The sequence below is a fragment of the Ziziphus jujuba genome, chromosome 2 (genome assembly GCF_031755915.1).
Source record: "Ziziphus jujuba cultivar Dongzao chromosome 2, ASM3175591v1".
Taxonomy (NCBI): Eukaryota; Viridiplantae; Streptophyta; class Magnoliopsida; order Rosales; family Rhamnaceae; genus Ziziphus; species Ziziphus jujuba.
The window spans coordinates 32,469,679-32,492,747 of record NC_083380.1 but is presented as its reverse complement, the minus strand read 5'-3'; the positions used below and the strand labels follow the sequence as shown (position 1 = coordinate 32,492,747).

General features: G+C 29.4%; 2 protein-coding genes across 10 annotated transcripts; both read left to right on the top strand.

Moving 5' to 3' along the window:
* The first annotated feature begins 3,330 nt into the window (after window positions 1-3,330).
* Window positions 3,331-8,246, top strand: LOC107417851 (homeobox-leucine zipper protein HDG11). Its single transcript, XM_016026505.4, has 10 exons — window positions 3,331-4,353; window positions 4,636-4,753; window positions 4,877-5,065; window positions 5,168-5,632; window positions 5,746-5,847; window positions 5,957-6,166; window positions 6,273-6,450; window positions 6,528-6,796; window positions 6,965-7,054; window positions 7,160-8,246. The coding sequence occupies exons 1-10, from the start codon at window positions 4,229-4,231 to the stop codon at window positions 7,556-7,558; spliced, it is 2,145 nt and encodes a 714-aa protein (XP_015881991.1). The 5' UTR covers window positions 3,331-4,228; the 3' UTR covers window positions 7,559-8,246.
* A 3,114-nt stretch (window positions 8,247-11,360) lies between these two features.
* LOC107417848 (uncharacterized) lies at window positions 11,361-14,831 on the top strand. 9 transcript variants are annotated; one of them, XR_003056185.3, is made up of 4 exons: window positions 11,361-11,855; window positions 12,765-12,830; window positions 13,111-13,327; window positions 14,661-14,831. XR_003056185.3 is itself a non-coding variant. In XM_016026504.4 (2 exons), the coding sequence occupies exon 1, from the start codon at window positions 11,458-11,460 to the stop codon at window positions 11,839-11,841; it is 384 nt and encodes a 127-aa protein (XP_015881990.1). In that variant the 5' UTR covers window positions 11,362-11,457; the 3' UTR covers window positions 11,842-11,855; window positions 14,661-14,831. The 9 variants fall into 9 exon arrangements, 2 of the variants coding, with proteins under 2 accessions (XP_015881990.1, XP_024930141.1); XR_003056187.3 differs by lacking the exon at window positions 13,111-13,327 and adding an exon at window positions 12,979-13,049; XR_003056183.3 differs by having other exon boundaries at window positions 11,362-11,855; window positions 12,765-12,948.
* The last annotated feature ends 8,238 nt before the right edge of the window (window positions 14,832-23,069 follow it).

Genomic DNA, 23,069 nt, shown 5'->3' with positions numbered 1-23,069 from the left:
ATTTTACAAACAAAATTTTAAAATATAATTAAGTGGTAACTTAAGAAATTATAAATAATTCCTAATCTATAAAAAAAAAAATGGAAATGTATATATAAAAAAAAAAAAAAAAAAGGTACTTTTTTTTTCTCAGGAAAAAAAGGTACATATATGTACGACAAATATGCACCGGATTTTTGTTCGTACGTGTTAGAGATTCAAAATGATAAAAGTCTCAATCACGGTCATTTCAATCCAATTAGATTTTGAAAAATTGTGTCAAATCCAATCTAAGTAAATTTGGATTTAGATAACAAAAAAAATGAAGACGAAATAAATTTGGATTAAATTTAAGATAAAAAGAAAAAATGGATTAAATTGGTCAATTAACCTTGTAGCTAAAGTTTTGACTTTTAGGTTACTTCTGTCAAAAATATAACTTTTTCTTGGTTAGCGTCCTCTGGTCAATTAAAAACAACCTACTTTTGATTTTCTTTTTAGGTAAATCACCGATCCAAAATTGATGCACTCTACCACTCCTATATGTCTCTATATATATATATATATATATATTAAAGTGAGACTATTTTTTTTTTTAAATTAGATAGAAGTCTCAAATTATCTAAAAGCTTGTAAATAAATATATATTCATCAGATCAATATATATATTTATATATATGTATGTATTTGATCTTATTTTTTAAAAATCAGATTTTACATCTTGATTTTGATTTTATCATTTAGACTAAAAAAAAATGATAAAATTTTAAACTGAATTTCAATATATATATTTTGTACTTCCAAAAGAAAATAAAAAATAAAAATAAATGTCAATTCTTTGTTAGAACATAGGAGACACGCTCTTTTATTCCTCGACATTTTCATTAATTGATCATTTTAATCGTCATTATTGTTCGATTATATATATATGATCATTTGACCATTTAACAATTATAATTTACAGCCCAACGATATGTATTTTCAATCTGTTCCATTGTTATAACTTTCCAACCTCGAAGGAGTCTCTGGATAATTACATATATATTGCCGCTGAACAAGGTATTTTCTCTCAATATCTCTTACTATCAATATTATTTTTTAATTTTAAAATAAAAACAAATATAATATCTTTGATATATACTAACATTATTATTAATTTGTCTAAGTTTTCAATCTAGAATTTAAAAGATTATCATCTGTTTTTATTGCCAGCTTTCTGAAGGGAGTACTATTATTTTGTTTATTACTATACACTTAATAATTAATCAAATGAAAGCATTTAAACTAAAATAAAAATATAGAACTAATAAATTACAACCAAGTTAAAGTATTTATTTGTTAGATATTTGCTGAGCCCATTTTAATTTTTTTTTTCTTTTTCTGGGTAGATATTTTTATTTATTTTTCACCTAACCACATAGTGTACATGATTTTGATAATGTGTGAATGTAAGGAGATATCTCCTTTCAAATTAAATAAATGTCCAAAAAATAAAAATTTAAACAGTTAGTGATCCTTTTTTTTGTTTTTTTTTTTGTTTTTTGGGGTTCAAATTAAAACAGTGTTATTCAAACAAAGAACAAACTCCCAGAGTAAGCTTTATGTTTGTTGTTTGATATTTATTTAGTATATTTTCATTTTTGGATGACTATATATATATATATATATATAAATGTATATGTTCATTTGAAAGCTTTATGGAATAATAAAGGTTATTTACTGGTTCAAGGGCTAATTTTATTATGAACAATCCAAACTCATTGGAACAAGTTCTATTTTTCATTGGAAATTCTCATTGAATAAAGCTTTGAAATTAAGTCAACCTTAGACTTCAATACTGGACTTGGAAGGTAAAATTTATTAAATAATATTGTTTTTGAATGCAATTTTGTTTTGTTAAATTAACTGCATATGGTCTATATACATGTATTCAAAGCATGTCATCGTCAAATTCCTATTCTTCAATAAGAGCGTCCTTGACTGTATATCTTTGGCTTCTGCAATTTATGAGTTATAAATTTAGTTAGAAATATGACCAAAAGGATAATATATGTGACAATAATAGGTAGAAAATGTTCCATTACAATATTACATTGTTTGTGGAGGGATTTTTTTTATTATTATTATTATTATTTGTTAATAAAATTATAGAGTACTAGAGGATTCGAAAATTTTTATCCAATTAAAAAGTATGAGTTTCCGTGAAAGAACAAAAAGCCGTTCGTCTTATCCCTATTTTTACTCGAGAGGCTTAATTTTTGTGAATTTTGACCAATTATGTCTTAAAGATTCTCAAGCATCATCCATGACTTTTATTTTTAAAACGTGCATGTTGGTATATACAAATTGAGACTTTAATTCTTGATTGTATTGAATAAATCAAGCGACATATAAATGTCACTATTCTTTTTTTTTTTATTTGAAATAAACAAAAAAAAAAAGTGGTGTAAAAAATGAGAAAATCTTGGATCCAAGCTTATTTTAATCAAATTCAGTCAAAATTTATGCAAATTTTCTTCATATATGGTGCATATTTTTCTCTAAATGTGATATGTATATGGTTTTTTTTTTCCCTAAAGATTTCTATATAAAAGGTTTTGTTCTTCATGTGCAAGTGGGACTTGTGCATATATGTATTGAAAAAAAAAAAAAAAAAGGAAAACTTGCATCTTAATTTGATAAATACTATAAAATTATTTAATTTTCAAAACCCAAAAAGTAAAAAAGTTAATTAAATCTGGTACCAAAAACACACCTAATAACATCACATTCAATATACAATTCCATTTGAATATATATATATATATATATATGGTAATTTTTAAAACGATAAAGAAAAGATCCATATTTCCATTAAATTTAGAAGAGGGATTTGTAATTGTTTGAAAATTTTCTTACCATCTATATAAAAAGAAACGTATGAAATTGTTTTTTTTTTTTTTTTTTAATTACCAAATTAGAAAACAAAAGAAATGGTGGGGTCGGTGTAAAAACACTACGAAGGGTTGGGTTTCACAGGATTCCTACTCTTAAAAAACACAGTGTACTATGTTTTGACTTTTGGGCTTCACTTTGTAAATGTAAGGAAACATCTTCTAACCAAGAATAGAAATAAAATAAAATAAAAACAAAAAATCAAAAACAGTTTTTAAAAAATTTAAAAAAAAAAAGAAAAAAAGAAAAAAAGAAAAAGGTGGTGGCCTGGTGGGAAAGGAAGAAAGAGAAATGGAGGCAAAAAGTCAAGCAAAAAGGATATATTTGTCATTATACGGGGTGGCCGGAAAATTACGAAACCGGTCACCGGCACCGGCATGTAATAAAAGCTCTATGGTTGCACACCTGGCCGTGAGTGTACCATTCTATATTAGTACTCTAGAGAGAGAAAGACTTGAGAGTAAGAGAGAGGGAGAGAGAGAAAGAGCCATCGAATGTGGTGAATGAGAATTTAATTAAGGACCCTTTTCCTGTCTATCTCTTTCTCTTCTATTTATTTATTTTTTTAAAATTTTTTTCTATTCCATGTTCATCTAGAGAGAGAAAGCTTAATACTTTTAAAACCCATATATCAGTTACGATTTTGATTACATACACTTACAAACAAAAAAGAAGAAAAAGAAAACAGAGTGAGAGTGGCATAGTGGGTTTGTGTTGTTGTAGGGGGTGGGGAGGTGGAAGAGGAGGTTGGCACTGGCTAAGTCCTCTTTCTCTTCTCTTTCTCTCTCTCTCTCTCTCTCTCTCTCTAAATTTCTATATTTTCGTGTTTGTTTTTGGGCTATAGTAAATTACGCCTCTCTCTCTCTCCAAGATTTCATCCAAAAAGTGCCTTAACTCACTCTCCAAAATCATGCCGATATCTTTGATATTTTCCTCAGCCGTTTCCACTATTCAAAAAATAATAAAAAAATGAATTTTTATTTTTTCTTTGTGGGTTAAAAACTTAAAATGGGTTTGCACTCCTTTTTTTATATTTTTTTTGCTTCCATTCCATGAATGGTGCTTCTTATCACTCAAATATCCGCCATTTTTGTTTGGTTAGGGACCCAATAATCCGTTTTTCCATACCCACAAGTCAAAATCTCTTCCTTGTTGTCTAGCTGTCTTCTCTGTGTTTCTCATTTTTTTTTATTGTAAATGCTTTCTTTTGTCAATGGGAGTAGCTGATTGTTCACAACAACTACTACTGGTTTTGTTTGCTACGTGAAGAAGAAGAACTGGAGCAAGTGGTGGTGAAGAAGAAGAAGAAAAAACAATGGAGTTTGGCAGTGGAGGAGGAGGTGGTAGTGGGTCTGGAGGAGACCATGATTCCTCTGACCCACAAGGGAGGAAGAAACGCTACCATCGCCACACTGCTCACCAGATTCAGAAGCTTGAAGCGTAAGAAATTTTTTTTTTTTCTTGCATTATTATCTTACTTATTCTGTTCTTTCCCTTTTTCTTTTTTTGGTTTTGTTTCGTTTGCTTCTAAAAATCACAAAATGGGGTTTTGTTGGTTCTGTGATTGGCTTTCTAAAATTCCATTTTGATTTTTAATTTTTTTTTTTTTCAAATGATTGTTTTGCTTTTTAGACCACTGTTTAGGAATGATGGGGTTTATTATTAATTTTTTTTAAAACTTTTTTTGTTGTCAATTTGTTATTTTGTTTGGGACTACTGAAGAATGTTCAAGGAGTGTCCTCACCCAGATGAGAAACAAAGGATGCAATTAAGCAGAGAATTGTCTTTGGCTCCTAGGCAGATCAAATTTTGGTTCCAAAACAGGAGGACCCAGATGAAGGTTCCAACTCATAGTTCTCAGTTCATAGAGCACTTGTTTTTTTCCTTTTTTATTTATTTATTTTGTGTTCTTGTGCTTCATTCATGGCAATAATGACGTTTTTCTTGCTTAAAATCAACACAGGCTCAACATGAAAGAGCTAATAACTGTACTCTTCGTGCGGAGAATGACAAGATCCGATGCGAGAACATAGCAATTAGAGAGGCACTCAAAAATGTGATCTGCCCCTCTTGTGGAGGTCCACCAATCAATGAAGATTCGTATTTTGATGAACAGAAATTGAGAATGGAAAATGCCCAATTGAAAGAAGAGGTTAGTTTTTGCCATTCAATTGCCTTAGAAACTTGCTAGTTTTCTCTTCATTCTCTCTTTCGTGTGCTTTTTGTTTTAAGTTTTTCTGTGATTTTTCTGCAGCTCGACAGAGTATCTAGCATTGCTGCAAAGTACATAGGGAGGCCAATTTCCCAACTCCCACCAGTTCAGCCTGTTCATATTTCATCATTGGACTTATCAATGGGAAGTTTTGGTGGCCATGGATTAGGAGGGCCATCCCTTGATCTCGATCTTCATGCTAGTTCATCCACCACGGCCAATTTGCCTTTCCCGCCAATGGTTATTACGGAAATGGATAAGTCCCTTATGACAGACATTGCTGCAAATGCCACGGAAGAGTTGCTTAGGCTTTTGCAGACCAATGAACCTTTGTGGATGAAGTCGAGCGTGGATGGGAGGGATGTTCTTAATCTCGACAGTTATGAAAGGCTTTTTCCGAGACCTAATAGTCACTTGAAAAATCCTAACTTCCGGATTGAAGCGTCCAGATATTCTGGTGTGGTTTTCATGAATAGCTTAGCATTAGTTGACATGTTTATGGATGTGGTAATTTGATTTCTTCTTCCCTTGGGTTATCTAAAAAACTATAACATGTTGAATCCTCATAATATTTCTCTTTGTATGTCCAAGTGATTGATTAACTGCTTTTGAGTTTGCAGAACAAGTGGGTGGAGCTATTTCCCACAATTATCTCAAAGGCAAGAACAATTGAAGTGATATCATCTGGAATGATGGGCAGTCACAGTGGCTCTTTGCAGCTGGTAAGTAGCAAATAGTAGCTCGGCTTTCTTCTGCTTTCACTTTCTCTTACAATTACAATTATTATTATTATTTTTTTAAGAACTTATCAGTTGAAGCTTTTTGTTGTAGATGTACGAAGATCTGCAGGTGCTTTCACCTTTGGTACCAACTCGGGAATTTTTCTTCCTTCGTTATTGTCAGCAAATCGAGCAAAGCTTGTGGGCAATTGTTGATGTGTCTTATGATTTTCCACGAGACAACCATTTTTCTTCTCAATATCGATCTCACAGGCTTCCTTCTGGATGCTTGATCCAGGACATGCCTAGCGGGTATTCCAAAGTAAGTTATTCAAATAACATTTGTGACTGTCATTGTCTTTTAGTCCCATATTATGCATTTCCCACTGTAAAACATACATACTCATTCCTTTTTTGTTCAAGTATAGGTTTCATGGTTAGAGCATATAGAAATTGAAGACAAAACTCCAATTCATCGGCTTTATAGAGAACTTGTTTACAGTGGGTTAGCATTTGGAGCTGAAAGATGGCTTGCAACTCTTCAAAGGATGTGTGATAGATTTGCATGTCTAATGAATTCAGGCACTTCTCGGGATCTTGGAGGAGGTAAAACTTCGAAATCATACTTCAGAAAGTTTAAAATTCTAATTTTATCTTTATGTAACGAGTTGTTCCACATTCAGTAATTCCTTCAGCTGATGGCAAGAGAAGCATGATGAAACTTGCGCAAAGGATGGTCAACAATTTCTGTGCAAGCATTAATCCATCAAATGGCCATCAATGGACCACACTTTCCGGTATGAATGATGCTGGAGTCAAAGTCACTGTCCATAAGTGCACTGATCCAGGCCAACCCAATGGTATGATTCTTAGTGCAGCTACTACCATTTGGCTTCCAATCCCTCCACAAGATGTCTTCAATTTCTTCAAGGATGAAAGAACTCGATCCCAGGTACTTATATAGATATATATATATATATATATATATATATACTAATCGAGTTAATTAGCTGAAACTATTAAAATTTCTGTTTGCTATGAAAATTTATTATCCTTTGTACTAATCGAATTAATTAGCTGAAACTATAACATTAATTTTTTTATTTTTATTTTGGTCTAGTGGGATGTTCTTTCTAATGGCAATGCAGTGCAAGAGGTCGCTCACATAGCAAATGGTTCACATCCAGGGAACTGCATTTCGGTCCTTCGAGTGAGATTGCTCGAATTCAATTTTTATTTATTTATTTGTTTTTATTTTTTTCTCTGTTATTGCAAATAACTTATGGGCTATAAAACATTCCCTGTAATATCATAGGCTTTTAACACTAGCCAGAACAACATGTTGATACTCCAAGAGAGCTGCATAGACTCATCAGGATCACTAGTAGTCTACTGTCCGGTTGATCTACCGGCAATTAACATAGCGATGAGCGGTGAGGATCCATCTTACATTCCTCTTCTACCATCGGGATTCACAATTACTCCGGATGGACGACCAGACCAAGGAGGAGGAGATGGTGCATCGACGAGCTCAAACACACACGGTAACTTGTTGGGGAGGTCAAGTGGGTCACTAATTACTGTTGCATTTCAAATCCTTATAAGCAGTTTGCCAAATGCTAAAATGAATATGGAATCGGTGACAACGGTTAATAACCTTATCGGAACTACCATCCAGCAAATTAAGGCAGCTTTGAATTGTCCTAGTTCCTGATGATAATCTCTGGCTTTTTTTGTTTTTTTAATTTCTTTTGTTTCTTCTGTCTGCTGCTACGACAAACAACTGTCTCTCTACCATCCTTAAATATAGTGATCAGAAAAGTTTCAGAAGAGAGAGTAGTGGTTTTGTGCTGGTGGTTATTCAATGTTGGGAGAAAGAAGTAATTTGGAGTTAGTTGGGATTTTGAATGCACCCTCATCAAGAAGCTGAAGCTGTTTTTATTTACTGCATGCCCTCTCTCTACTACTGCTTCTGGTGCTGAGTTGCTGTTTTTTTTTTTTGTTTTGCTGCCAAGGTTCATTACATTTTACACCAACCACAAAAAAATTAATTTTTCTTTTCTTCTGTTTTTTTTTTTTTTTTTTTTTTGACCCTTTTTGTTTTTCTTGATTGGCAATCAATTTACCATGGAAGAATAGACTTAAACATGAGGGAGTCAAGAACGCACCACTACTAGTCTTCTCTTTCCTGCTGCTTGGTTTTTTTTTTTTTTCTATCTCTCTCTCTCTCTCTTTCTTTATTAGCACTAAACGACACACAAGCAAGAAAGATGTATATGTATGGTTCGGGCATTGACTTCCTGTTTCAAGGACTTCATTGTTATCCAACTTTAAAGTTTCTTTGTTATTTTTAACTGATGTTGTAACTTGTAACAAGTACTTCCTCTCTATTTTTACTTTCACTTTCTCTTTCTATTTCAGTTGTATTTTTTTTTTTTTTTTTTTTTTAAGTTTTATGGTATTATGATAAAAGGTTGGTGAGCAGTAGTAGAGGAAGATAATGAAATTAGGGGCCAAAGATAATGACAGTTGGGTTTACTGTGTTGGCTTTTTTGACATCAAATTGTGGGCTCCATACTTCTTTCTCAGGCTTGAGAATAAATGACCTTAAAAAGAAATATAATAATATATATATATATATATATTCAATTTATCTGTATATGCTCTTTACAATGTTCTTGGGAAAATGCAAAAAATTTTCTTTTTGCGACTTTGATATGACTGAAACTGATCCAGTTATTAAATAAATTTACAGACTTGTTCATTTCTTTCAATGGTGGATTGGTCTTTGGCTTCAGATACCTTTCTTTTGGTAATTTTTGACTTTTTGGCTTTCTAATCCATTTTTGTGATAGAGAATATTAACTGTGTCCAATATTGCTGTTCCTTTCATATATAGAATATATTATTTTCCTAATATTTAGATGAAATGTAACAATATATGTATATATATATTAGAGGAAATAGGGAAAGTGTTTTTCACCACAACAAAATTGGACGGATAATGACTTCAAAATTGGATGCATTATAGATTGAGTCTGAATGTTATTGTTAAAGAGAAATTGCTAAAAAATATTTTTCGTGTTTGGTAAAAGCATGAATGTAAATTTTTTTTTTTTTTTTTTTGGGGTCGAATAAAAGCATAAATTTAATAGTTGTAACGGATAACATGCGGTTCATAATATCATTGTTACAAACGTGTATGCCCTATGCTATACATTTATTGGTACCTAGAATGATATGGATTTACCATGTATGTTCTCATTATTAGCTAGGCTGCGATTATATTTAAGATTTTAGTTTCTTTTTTTATTAAAAAAATTCTTTTTTTTTTTTTAAAGGTTTTCTTTTCTTAGTCATTTTCCTTTTTGCTCTTTTTTTTTTTTTATTTGGAAAAAAAAGAGAATGTAGACATCTAATTAAAAGGACACTAGAAGTCCTGTCATGCATACGTCATTAAATAAATTTTTATAGATACCATTGTTTTGAATTTAACAAGAAATTTAAAACTATATATAAAGAATTAACATTAAATTATTAGAAGTCCCAAAATTTTCCTCTTCTTATTTTTTCTATAATTTTTTGTCGCGTAGACAAATCTGTGACTTTTTTTTTTTTAGGTCATTACTGGCTAATTATTAATGAAGCTACCTCATAAGCCTATTGTTTATATTGGGTTTATTGGTTTGCTTTTTCAAGCCTTATTGTTATTATTATTATTATTTTTATTATTGATATGCAAGCACAAATAATTAAATTATTCTGTAAAAATTATGCACTTTAAATTATAACATTGTTGGAAAAAATAAAAAAAAAAAGCTATAATATATATATATATATTATATACACACATTCGGTCTTCAAAGAAACCCATTTGAATTTATTGAAAAGGCCAAAAAAAAAAACACTGTTTGAATTTCGGATTTCTTGATTGCATTCATTAGAATGGACCACTTTTTGCAGTTTGCTGTTTTAATATGTCGCCTAAGTTAAACTTGTACAATTGTAATTTTCCAGTTTTTTTATACTTTACTTTCAAGCTATTTTTAACATACAGATATGACTTTATAATTGGGGAAATTAAATTATTATTATTATTATTATTTGGTGGAGTGATTGAATTTATCTATTGTCCTCTACTCACTTTCATTAAAAAAAGAAAAAAAAGTCCTTTAGACGCATTTAACAATAATTGTTTGAGAAATTAAACTTGAGCTTCCCTAACCGTAACTAAAAAATGAGATAAGATATCATTTTAGTTTTTATAATTTAGTTAGAAGGAAACTATGAAGAAAAAAAAATTTATCTAATATATAAATAAGAAAAATGTTATTTACAATTTCAGTAGTTTTATGCTTCCATGAAACAATATGTAAGGAATTTAATTTAATTTTTCTCTTTCTATTTCCTTTTCTTAGTGGATTCATTTTCTTTTTAATTTTTTTTTTTTGGGGGGGACCATTTTTCTCAATAGATTTGAAACTCCATAGTCCAAATAAATAAATATGACATAGATTTGGTCACATAATGGGCCCATATATGAAAATAAAACCAATTAAAGTTTATTCATTTGTTTGTCCTCCAAAGAATTCGGATGGTAAATTTTACATTTTTTTTGAGACAATAATTTAAATTTGAATTTTTCCACCTTCAATATAAAAAAAAAAAAGTTTATGGATTCGTTTATTCATTAGATTGCTCCTCTAAGAGGGATTTTTTTCTCATGAAGCTTAGAGAATCATTCTTTATATATATTGCTTGTGAAATGAACATAATTTTTTTTCCATTTAAAATAGGACAATTTGAATTAAACATCATTTATGATGCTTGTACAAATTCTGCCATAACATGGGTTACCTTGAGAATTTGGTCACCATCATTGCAAAGATTCTAAAGAATATGATAAATAAGCCCAATTTGGCCAATCCAGTGACAAATATCTCCCTCCCATTACCGTTTGCTTCCTTCAACATAGTGCTTTAGGAATTTGATAGACTTACCCAAAAAAAAATAAATAATAATAATAATAAATTTTTTTAAAAAATTTATTTATTTATTTTTTATACAATTAAAGTTGTCACACACTCTCATTTAGGGATTAAATTGACATTTGGGTTAAAGTTGAGCATTATTATATGATTTTTATTTTTATTTTTTTGAAAAAAAAAACTTAAACTAAATTAAAAAAAAAAAACAAGGAAAACGATATATTTTTATGAGAAAAAAATATAAAATATATAGGAAATATTTTATATAGATCACTCAAATTTTATTAATTTTAATTTAATTTTTTAGATTTTAAAAATAATAATTAAATATTTTATATAAATCACTCAAATTTGTATCAATTTTAGTTTAACTTTTTAGATTTTAAAAATTATAACTAACATTCGTATAGATGAACTTATTTTAAAGAATGTGAATGGGAATCCGAATCAAATAATAACGAAAATAAAATAAAATTAATGAGTGATAATTTTAAAATCTTAGATATATATATATATATTATCTCCTGAATTAAAAAAAAAAAAATTGAAAACAATAGTCTCTTTGTGTGTCAGGTAAGAACAGAGGACGGAGAAGAGAGTCTGAGAGCACCAAGCTTTAGAAACCATGTCGGATCCGTACGGGCGCGTGAAAGGAGACAGACTGACATTCAAAGGTGGGGTTTTGGCCACGCGCAGCAAAACAATTGAGAAAAAGAAGAAGAAGAAGAAGAAGAACAAGCAGCACAATCAAAACCCTAACCCTGACCATCACGACGCCGTTGATGGTGTGGAGGTCGATCCTTCTGCGTCCGTCGTCGTCGGCGACGACGACTCCACAGCCGGTGCCGGTGTCGAGTATACAATCGATGCCGCGAAGCGAATGAAGTACGACGAGCTTTTCCCCGTCGAGGCTAAGAAGTTCGGGTACGAACCGAAATCCAAAGCCAAGTCGGTGGAGTCCGCTCTTGACGACCGTGTCAAGAAGAAGGCCGATCGCTACTGTAAATGATTTTTGCTTCTTAGGTACACCACCATCTTCTACTTCTTCTTCTTCGGTCTATGTTTTTCGTTTGCTTAGTATCCTTGATTTTTGCTATAAAGATTTGTGCTTTACTAAATTAATGACGATTATTGTTAATTGCATTTCAAATTATGATATAATTATATCCATTTTTATATAGTATCTCTGTGTAAAAATTGTTATATAGGTTATAGCCCTGTAATTGTTGCAGGAAATTGTATATTTATATCTAGATAGTATAGTCTGAGTGATGTGTTGTTATTGTACCCTTTTTTTGATATAATAGTTTGGTTTCTAGTTTGTGGTTAAACTCTGTTTTTTGAATCAATTTTATGAAATTTGAGTTCAATTCTAGAGTGGGCATTGCTATCTAAAATTTGTTGACTTATGGGAGCTAGGTAGATGGAGCATTAAGTTGCTGCATTGAGTTTGAAAGTGTCTGTTTCAGAAAGTTTCCTGTAGAAAACAATTGTAAGTTGAGAGAAGCAGTCCAGAAACAGAGTTTGTGCATAGTTTGACCTTAAAACAGAGGCAGTAGGGTGAGGTTGGATAGAAATTCACAAGGAATCTGGCTTCCTTTTATGCCTCTTTTGACTCAATTGGATTTGTATAGCTGTAGATGCACTAGCACCCTCATCCCAATTGTTCAACCATTAGATTTATGCACTCTTAGCTGCCATTGTGGTTTTGAAGATGTTATGTCATTGTTGTTGCTTCTTATGCTTAATCACCAAGAACTAATTCCTTAACACGAATTTTAAATCTAATTAAAACAAAAAACCTCAATGCAATTGTATTTCTGTCATCGTCACCTTGCTTAGTTATGTATGCCATGAAATGCTCTTCTTTAGCCTTCTTTCCTTATCCTGTCTGTCTTCGGCTTCCTCACTTTATGGTTTTTCAATTTTCAGCTTTAACGCTCCATTGAGTTTTCTGCACACTCTTTGATGAAGACTGGTTTGAAAGATTAGCTGGCGGTGAACATTTATCTTTGGTTGAGTTTAAGGATTTTTCAGCTTTTACTAGTACTGAAAAGTATACAACACCCTCTTCGACCTAGGCTCATATCCCTCCTTCAAGTTTTGCGCTACTGACGTAAATTGTTTTTTTTTTGCACTGTTGTAGGTTGCTGGTAGTGTTTGATAACCATTATAGCATTGCAATATCATTTTGCTAGTAACTCAATGCCAACTTTGGTATGTTTAAAGAACTCTTCTGTGTCTTGGTATCTGAATTTTCATCCTCCTTTGCCTGTAGGGATAACTTGGCTGTTTCTATGAAGTTAAAAAGTTTTCACTGGAATCCCCTAGTCTTAAATCTGTAATTGTAAACCATGACCCACCAATACACCTTGAATTCTGCTGTTGCTTCAAACTTTGTCAATTCATTATGGATGGCAAATTTAGTAGTTCCAGAATAAGTTATGCTTGTAGTATGTCAGTGGAATGTACCTTCGAGAGTGGCTTTTCTTCAGGTCAGTACTAGTGCTTTTATAGCTTTTCTTCAAGTCAGTACTAGTGCTTTTATTTACCTTTGTGTGATAAAAGCTGCAGCTTTTCTTAACAAGTTGATCATCCTCCTTGTAGAAAAATATGTTTTGCTTTCTTATCTTCTATGATTCTATAATCGAAGAATATTTCAACTACTGCAAAACTAGTGAAGGAAATCATCAACATGAAGAACCATAATTGAAATTAGGAAGATTGAACACAAACAATTTTGGTGGTTTGAATCTAATTGAGTAGGCTAAGTCTATCAACTCATCAGGGATGGATAATAAATTGAATCTTAATATAGAGTTTATAAACTTTATTAGCATAAACGCATGCCTCTCAAGTGTTTTGATAAGTGACTATAGTTAAACTAAACATTTTTTTTTTTTTTTTTATATGTATATATATATATATACATATTTCAACTCTAGGTTGTGGAGCTATATATATGACAAAAGGCAATATTCATCTTTTTAATGTACCATTTTTATTTCTTTTGGTCAACTATAATGTAGTATTCCGCAAAAATAGTATATACAGGTAGCAACAATCTGAACAAATTGCAGAAACTATATATATTCCTATCAAAAGTCACTAGTTTCTTTCCTTTTATTTTCTTTTTCAAGAAAAAGTTAGAGCTCTTTGTTTCTTCAAGATTTATAAACCAAGTTATATCTATTTAATTGCAAATATGTTGGGTTTCAAAACCACAGAGATAGGAAATAACAGAGCTACAATTAAAATGGTTGTGAAGAGAATTGTAGCGATGTTAGTATGGGTAGTAGTTTTGGTGAAATGAGTCAGGGACATTGTTCTCCCTTACCACCTTCTTTATCTCTTCCCTATTACTCTTACCTTCTTCTTCTTCCACGTTCTGATGATCATTTCAAAACAAAGAGATATTATATTTCTATGGTAGGTGTATTCAAAAGGTGCTTTGATCATATGAAGGATGAAGTGCAGTATAAAACTTGTCTCACTAGGGGAAGCCATATTTGCTTTGAAAAGTACTCAATCTCTTATACAAATGTACATTTATTGATTGTGCAAGCCATATCAACATAAACATAAGCTCTAGATTTGGTAATTACATTATAACACTTTTTCTTTTTTTCTTTTTTTCTTTATTTGAATACTTTTGAATTGCATACAAGATACAATCTCTTTTATCTCAAAAGAAAATGATGGAAATTTGATAAACCATTTATATAAGTACTTGTGATTAGTTTCATCGATTTCGTCGGATCTTTTGTTTTTCCAACTTTAAAATTGTTTGTCAAGATTAATTCTTTACTTGAATTTTTATTGTTGCAGATACTTTGAATCAAGTAGTAGGGCATATGGCAAATTGTTACGACGACTGCAAAAAGAATTATTAATCTTCTACTTCTTTTCTTCGATGTTGTAATAGTATATTGTAGTTATAAAAATTTAGAGGTAAGTTTCTAATACGTCATCAAATTAATGAATGATTTAAATTAGACATGAACGTTTTGCTAATTTTTTGAGGCATATAACAAATACTATCATTGTTATTGGGTCAAGTATTCCCAAATTAACCACAAGCAAAATTTATCTGTTATATTGCTAACACAAAATAAAATAAAATAATAAAAATATTATATAACCAAAATAGAAGCAATTTTAGGAATTGGGAATCTCATAAAATGTTTTTTTCCTTGACAATTAAGAGACTTGTGGAATGAATAATGTTTTTAGAAAATAATCCATTAATGTGCCGCACGAGGGGCAAGAAATTGGATGCGAATTAATATGATGACATTTTCTGTCTCCCATTTGATGTAACAATTAATGCTCAAAAAGTGGTTGTTTGAAGTATTAAAGTTGACACAATGCTTTTGCATAATAAATTATGTACGGTCCAAACTTGTACCATATGCGCAGAAAACGTAGAGATTTTTGTTTTTAAGGATTTAAATGAACTTGTATTTTTCTGGTGAATGATTTAAATGAACTTGTTACAACTTATAGCAATCTTCAATCTCATAAAAATAGATAGCTGTGTTACCAACAAACGATAATTATTATTATTATTATTATCATTTTGTCGTTTAGAACAGGCCAATAGCTTTTTTTAATTTAATTTTACTTTAGATCAAAGACAAAAAAAAAAAAAAAAAAATTTCCTTGTTCTTGATGGGTATCGAAAATTGACCCCAAAATTAAGCATATTTATTTAACAACTTTGGTTGCAACACCTTGAGAAGAGTATAATTGTCTCAGAGTTTTTATCAAACAACAAAGAAAGTAATTGTCTCAGCAGGCCAAACAAGCAAATGTCATACTTTTTATTTTGAAAGATATATCATATATTAACCAGTAAAACCAAGTACATCAGAGTCCAAAATAGGTTGCAACCAAGGACCACCCTTCTCTGCTAGCCAAGAATAGAAATGAGTACAATTGAGAATATATGATGAATACATGACTTTATTTTGTAAGATCCTCTATGCATATTTATTAATTATATTATCACATATATTTCTTCTCTTATTAAAAGTCAATAGTAAAAAACGTGCTTTGTATGAACAAATAAACGTTCAAAATAACTTTTTACATATTTCAAAAGCCAGTATGAAGAAATAAATATTTGTATATCAAACTTACCATAAATCTTACTATATCTTACCAAGAGCCACTGAAAATATAGTCACTAACTATTGTACATTAAACGAACCCATATATTAATTCCTCCATTCAAACCATTTTGAAATGAAATGTCTTAATGCCTACAATTTTAAATTAAAAAAAAAAAAAGTGAAACTCAATAAACTTTCTTTCTAATAATCAGTTCAAAAATGAGTAGGTGTCAATTAAGTAAAATCAATGGCCACTACGAGATAATTAATGACATATCTTTGTTAGAGCATATATATTACTAGGCAATATCACTAGGATTTTCCTTTTCCCCCAGTTTTTTTTCCTTCACTTTTTTGTTCTTTTAGCAAAAATATGAGATGACATTTATTTAAAAAGGACACACAATTTTAATAGTCTAGAATCAAATTAGGTGTCATGCTTTACTCAATATACGATATATATATATATATATATAGGACCACTCAAAAGCTGGTAAAGGGGTTCATTGTTTAATCAATACTTATTTCAGTTTATCCAAAAATTATTTAACTCCGATATCTTCATCTCCACTTGGAAGCTCATAAAACCACTCTGCAGGCATTTATGTACATAAGATACAATTTATTTGTTTAAGTCATTAATCATATGATTTAATGAAGTATATACTTGTGAAAAATCAAACTAATTTAAACTGAAGACAAAAAAAAAAATTATAAATTAATATAATGAGAATCAATTTACGGAGAGATAATAAAGTACCCATTATTTAGATGTATTCAGCCTCAAAATCAAAATATAGCAAAACATTTTGAGAGTGAGAAACAGAGTTATGGTTTAAATTGGTGTGAGAAGCATGATGGCAATGATGATGGGAATGGTTTTGGTTATCCCAATTTTAGGGAAAGCAAATTATATGCCTTCTCAATCTTTTTTTGCTTTCCATAACCCTAATAATCTTCTTCTTCCTCCTTCATTTCATGATTTTAAATTTTCTGGTCCTTCTAAACATTTTAAAGATAGAAAATTTATAGTTGCATGGTTGGGAGCCATAAAAAGTGCTCGAGTAATAAAAGATCCATTGAATTTCTTGCATTGTATTCTTGAGGAGGGTAAAAAAATGCTACCGAGAATATTTAAGTATTATACACGTGTACTTTTATTGATTGTTTGGAGCTGGTCGACAAAAACTTTGGATTTGGTACTGATATTTCTGACCTTAATTACTCATAATATATATCATTCGTGGTTTTTAATCTTGTAAATTATATGATATAGGCATTAAGGTTTAAGGTCAATTCTATTTTTATTTTAGAATGTAAAGTACGTACTAATTTTGTGAGCATATATATGATGTTATTGTGAAAAGAATAATGAAAAATTTGAAGGTCAAAATCATATGATCATAATTATGCGATGATATATATCTTTAAGTTCTGTCAATTTAATTATTTTGTGATCATGTTGATTTATTTTTTTCATTTAATTTTTTGAGGTTGTGGAAACTTTTTCGTGAAAAGAATTCTTATATCATCAATTTTACTGTGACAGATCTGGTCAATTGGTAGAGCATATGACAACATGCTACAATAATTGCAAGAAGAAAAATTGGAGGAAGATAAAGGAAACGGATGTAAACTTTTCAGGCTTCCAGCTTAATCTTTCCCAATACATGCCCTATCACCTAGAGATATGAGTTTGTATGGAGGGATATATATTATCATCTAACTCCATGAAGCTTAATTTCTTCTTCTTCTTTTATTATTTATTTATTTTGACACAAAGTTTAAATTAAATCAATTTGACCCTTTTACAGGTTTCAAAAACATCGTATATCTCTCCTATTAATTGTTTTGAAATATTTTATCTACCTCTTCTGCCATTATTAGACCTCCTCTACCATTATTAGACCTCTTGCATTTCCTGTCAATCTTTATCATTCATAATCCAATTGATATTTCTTGTCAATCTTTATCATTCATAATCCAATTGATATTTCCTGTCCATCTTTATCATTCATAATCCAATTGATAAATAATTGACATTTTCAAGACCAAAAGGGGTATGGTTTGAAATAAAGGTATAGATAATAGAGGGTGTTGATTATTATTATTTTTTTTTTTTGGGGGGGGGGGGGGGGGGTGGCTGTGTGGAATTATCCCTTAAAAGGATTTAAAATGGCTCTTTATTTATTTATTTTGATAATGATTTAAAATGAATTAGGACAAAAGTTTGTTGTTGTATTAAAAATTGCTCCGAAATTAAACATAAACATAGAATTAAATATTATTTTGTAGGAAATTTAATAATATATATTTATATATATATATATATGATAAATTGGAAAAGAAAATTTTATCGTCAGACTTCAAAACATAGGATGTGGGTTATCACTAATGACAGTGGGTTATTAATTGGGTTATCCCAAAAGAATAATTGAATATTTAAAAAAAATATGAAAAAGAGTAAATCTGCCATCCCGAATACACTTTTATTGCATTTGATAGGTCAAAACCAGTTTAAGTCCTATAGCTAAAATTCCAAACAAATTTATAAAGGCAGATTGCAGAGAGAGGTATGGGACTTAGCGCATAAGAGTTCAAAATAAATTATTGGAAAAATTACCAAAAAAAAAAAAGAAGGAAAAATATCGATCTTATAAATCATGGATGACGATGCTTAAATCGCATTAGATATTAGTTTAAATCATGAAAAGATTATAGAGTTTATTTGATACAATAATGTTAAATTTATCAAAATGTTCACTAAATTTATTTATTTGTGATAATATTTAATTAAATTTTTTAATTTACTTATCCATTTAAAAATTCACCTATTCATATTAACAAATAATAATGCATGTCATTTAATAAACATTTCAATATTTATAGGATTACTGTATTTCATATCTATAGATATTAATTGACTTCTAATAGTTGGATTTTCAATAGTGGATTCAAATGTAGATGACATCCATCGTTTGAATTTATAGCATCCGAAGACGTCATTATGACATGATTAAGGCTACATCAGTAGTCGTTTCAAATATCTTAACCATACAGGGTGGTTATCACCAACAAAAGCTATAAAAATGCTGAACAGGTGGGAACAGTTTAATTATAGTTTAGTTATAAAATAGAAGTATCGAGTCCTTTTATTCAAAATAAATAAATAATAGATGGAGTACTTTTCAAATCCGAAGTGTCAATAAAAGTGGAAAACAAATAAATGTACAAGAAAACATTTATCTAAAAAATAGTACATAGTATAAGAAAACATTGAGGTACAAGGAAAAACAAGAATAGAAGTACTTTTCAATTCTATTCAGTACAACAATAAACCTAAGCCATATGTCCAAAAATTAAGCAGTAGATTTTGTCCTTTAATCAATTGTTTGTAATTTTTAAGAATCAAGTTAATATAAAATATACATAAAAAAAAAAGAAAAACAAAACAAAATGAAGAAAAATTAACATTATTGGTATATGGGCAGGACATGCATAAGAAAGCAACTTGAATCACAGTCAAAAAAGAAACGATTATGCAACGTGAGACAATAATTCATGTTGTACGAGTCAAATTTTCATTAAAATTGTCACTAAATAATCTATAATAATATATAGGCATTTTTTCAATTGCAAAATGTTGTAATTCAACTCGTTTTTTTATCCTTGCATTCAATTTACACAATTAGCTAATCAAAATATATATTAGGCATAGACATAAAACCGTTTGTGAAAATTAGACGAGTGTAAATTTTAAGTCAAACAAGGCACAATCCTCAAACTTAAACAAAAAAAAAAAAAAAAAGGATAATACATTTTATTTTAAGCATAAATTCTATTTTTTTAATGTTTATTTGTCCACTAAATAGTGAATTTTTGATTATTTGGGATGAATTAATGATAATGTTTTTTAAAAGATAATAAAAAAGGAAGAAGATTTGGAGTTAAAAAATGGATAAACTTAATGGTTTCTATCACCATTTAACATAAATCTTTAAAATTTAAAGGGAATCAAAAAACAAAAAATTAGAGATCCCAACAAAATGCATTTAGCCCTTATTATATTTCAAACACATTATTCGAATTTCCCAGTGTTTGTCTCTCTTGTGGTTGATGCCAATCTTGAAAATTGCTATTGGAGGAACACAAGCACTAGGAAATTCTGATAATGAGATGCTAGGAAATTCTAAGCAAATGGGAGTTGTTGCTGGTCACCACCACCATAGCTCATGGAGGTGGAGAAGAAGAGGGGCATATAGTACTGGTATGGTCATCAGGGATTGAGGGAGAACCAATTAGGTTTTTTTTTATTTTTTATTTTTTATTTTTATTTTGGGGAAATAGAACCAACAGAAAAAACAAAAATTGAATGAACTATTTATACATCAGTATAACAGATGAAAATAGAGTTTTTATTTGTAGAATTCTGTATAATAAATTTTTTTTAAAATTTTTTTATTAAAAAGTTAATAAAAAAATTGCATTAATAAATATTTATTAGGTTTCTATATAAATTAAAAAAATTTTTTTCTAGAAAAGTTTATAATTTGAATTTCTCTAAAATAATTTTTAAATTTTTTTTTTTAATCAACAAGTGGTTGTCTTGCTAAATATTTTCATTTTCAAACAAAAAAACTTTTAACGATTAAGTATAATTTTTTAGTAAAAAAGAAAAAAAAAATTCTACCAAGGACACCAACTTGGTTCGATTCAGTTTAGTTGGTTTATTATTATATTATATTAATTTTTTAATAAATTTTAATTTTTTATTTTTTATAAAATTATTAATATCTTAAACTAAATAATTTAAAAACATAAAAATATCTTAAAATATAATTAATTGTAGTAAAAAAAAATTTAAAAAATTAAAATCCAATTCGATTTGAATTAAAAACCGTCCAAACTGAAATGATCTTACCATAGATTAAAAAAAAAAAAAAAAAAAAAAGACAAAACCAGACTCTAGATTTGGTAATTACATTATAACTATTTAATTTTTGTTTTTGTTTTTCTTTCTTTTTGTTTTGTTTTCCTTCTATACTTCAATCTATCCGCAATTCAAGTTGTTTTAATTTATGTTTCATTTGAACACTTTTGAATTGCATACAAAAACAATATTTTTATCTCAAAAGAAAACGATGGAAATTCTCAAACAAAAAAAAAAAAAAAGATGTAAATTTGATAAACCAATATTTACACCAGTACTTGCTAATTGCTATCAGTTTCATCAATTTTATCACGTTCTTTTTTTTTTTATCTAACTTTTGACATTGTGTTTCAGGATAAAATCTTATTACTATTTTTGTTGTGACAGATAATCTGAATGAAGTAGTAGAGTGTGTGGCAACTTGTTACGGCGAGTGCAAAAAGAATTATTAATATTCAACCTTTTTTCTTCGATATTGTAATAATGTATTGCAGGTATGAAAATTTAGATGCAAGTACATATTTATGAATGATTTAAATAAGACATCAAAATTTTGCTAAACTGCTTTATGGAGAAATTATTCTGTACACAAGCCTGGTATCTTATATGATACACCTATCCAATAACGTAAAGCCATTTGTACAATTAAGAACACCTCAGCTTATGGAGCCAACTAAGCCAGTAAAGCTGTTCTCCATGTCACATTCTTTTTTTGACCCGCACCAACTTCCTCCTCTTCCCTTCGTCAACCTCAGTCTCTGTTGAACTCACAGGCTTCTTCTTCTTCGTTTGCAATAAACTTTAGGCTTGAAATACTCAGCAAAATAGTTGGAAATTAAAATATTTTTACTTTCTTAAAACATAAAAAGGCAAATCAAAGGAAAAAGGGTTTTTATGCTGTTTCAATTTGCAATGGTAATTGTAGGAAATAACCCAACAGTATTGAATCTTAATCGACCACAGCATATTGTTAAATAAAACTGGTTGACCGTTTTAATATTTCATAAGAAAATTGTGGTTTCCATGGGAATACAAATAGAAATATTAGATGGTTTATTAATCTGATGTGTTATATTAGTGGTACATATGGCTTTCTTTGTACACATAAGATATCAGATTTTGTATACGTTTGGTATAATCACTGTATCAAATAATTTCTTGATGCGCTTGAGACATGAAACAAATACTCTTATGGTTATTGGTTCAAGTATTCCCAAGTTAACCACAAGAAAAATTTCTTTATTATATTGCTACCAAAAGAAATCATAACCAAAATAGGAAAAAATTTAGAAATTGAGAATGTCGCCGTGTTTTTTTTTTTTTAACAATTATTAGAATTTTGGAATCAACAATATTTTAAGAAAATAATCCATTAATCTTGCACACATAGGTCTTATATGTATGTAAAAGGGGAGTATGGTAGGAATATCCAAATCTTTTCCGGAAATCAAATCCCCAAAACATGGAAAGTAATTCTCACAATATATCAATATATATATATATATATATATAAATATATATATATATATATATATATATATATATCATTCTAAGATTCTTTAGAAAATTTGCTTTAAATATATTATAAAAAATAAATATATTCTCAATTTTAAAAAATAAATTAGGAAACTAAAACACTCTTTAAATACAAAATTAATCTTAATTTGTTTACAAAAACTCTCCACAAACCCCACCCATAAACATTTAGTGACTCTCTCATCATCCTCTTTCTCTATCAGGTACTTGCTTTTTAATCCTTTCTTTTCATCGAATTATTCTTCCTTTTTTTTATTGTAGTTGTAATTTGTTAATTGATGGTTTAGAATATTGACAATAAAGGGTCTTATATAGCTTAAATATCTTTTATTTTATTTTATTTTTTTTCTTCTTTTTTTCAATTTCGTCGGTCGATATAGGAAATCAAAGACTATAGTTTCACTTTATAACTGTCGTTCCTTGTCTATAGTTTCACTTTGTAACTCTCGTTCTTTGTTCATTCTATTATTAATAATAATATTGTTATTACTATTATTTCGAAGAATCTATATATATGAAATTTAGATTATGTGATTCTGATTTATGTTTTCGGTAATAATAATTCTGAAATATTTATAGATGCTCATCTTTATGAACTGCATCACTTAGGTAATTAATATATGGCGGTGTATTTAATTTTCTTTCACAAAATCCAAA

Bases quoted from the DNA above. Each gene is read 5' to 3' on its own strand.
- LOC107417848 (XM_016026504.4), top strand. From the start codon at position 11,458: ATGTCGGATCCGTACGGGCGCGTGAAAGGAGACAGACTGACATTCAAA.
- LOC107417851 (XM_016026505.4), top strand. From the start codon at position 4,229: ATGGAGTTTGGCAGTGGAGGAGGAGGTGGTAGTGGGTCTGGAGGAGAC. The intron at 5,633-5,745 runs GTAATTTGATTT...TTGAGTTTGCAG, and splicing joins TTGACATGTTTATGGATGTG to AACAAGTGGGTGGAGCTATT. The intron at 6,167-6,272 runs GTAAGTTATTCA...GTTCAAGTATAG, and splicing joins TGCCTAGCGGGTATTCCAAA to GTTTCATGGTTAGAGCATAT.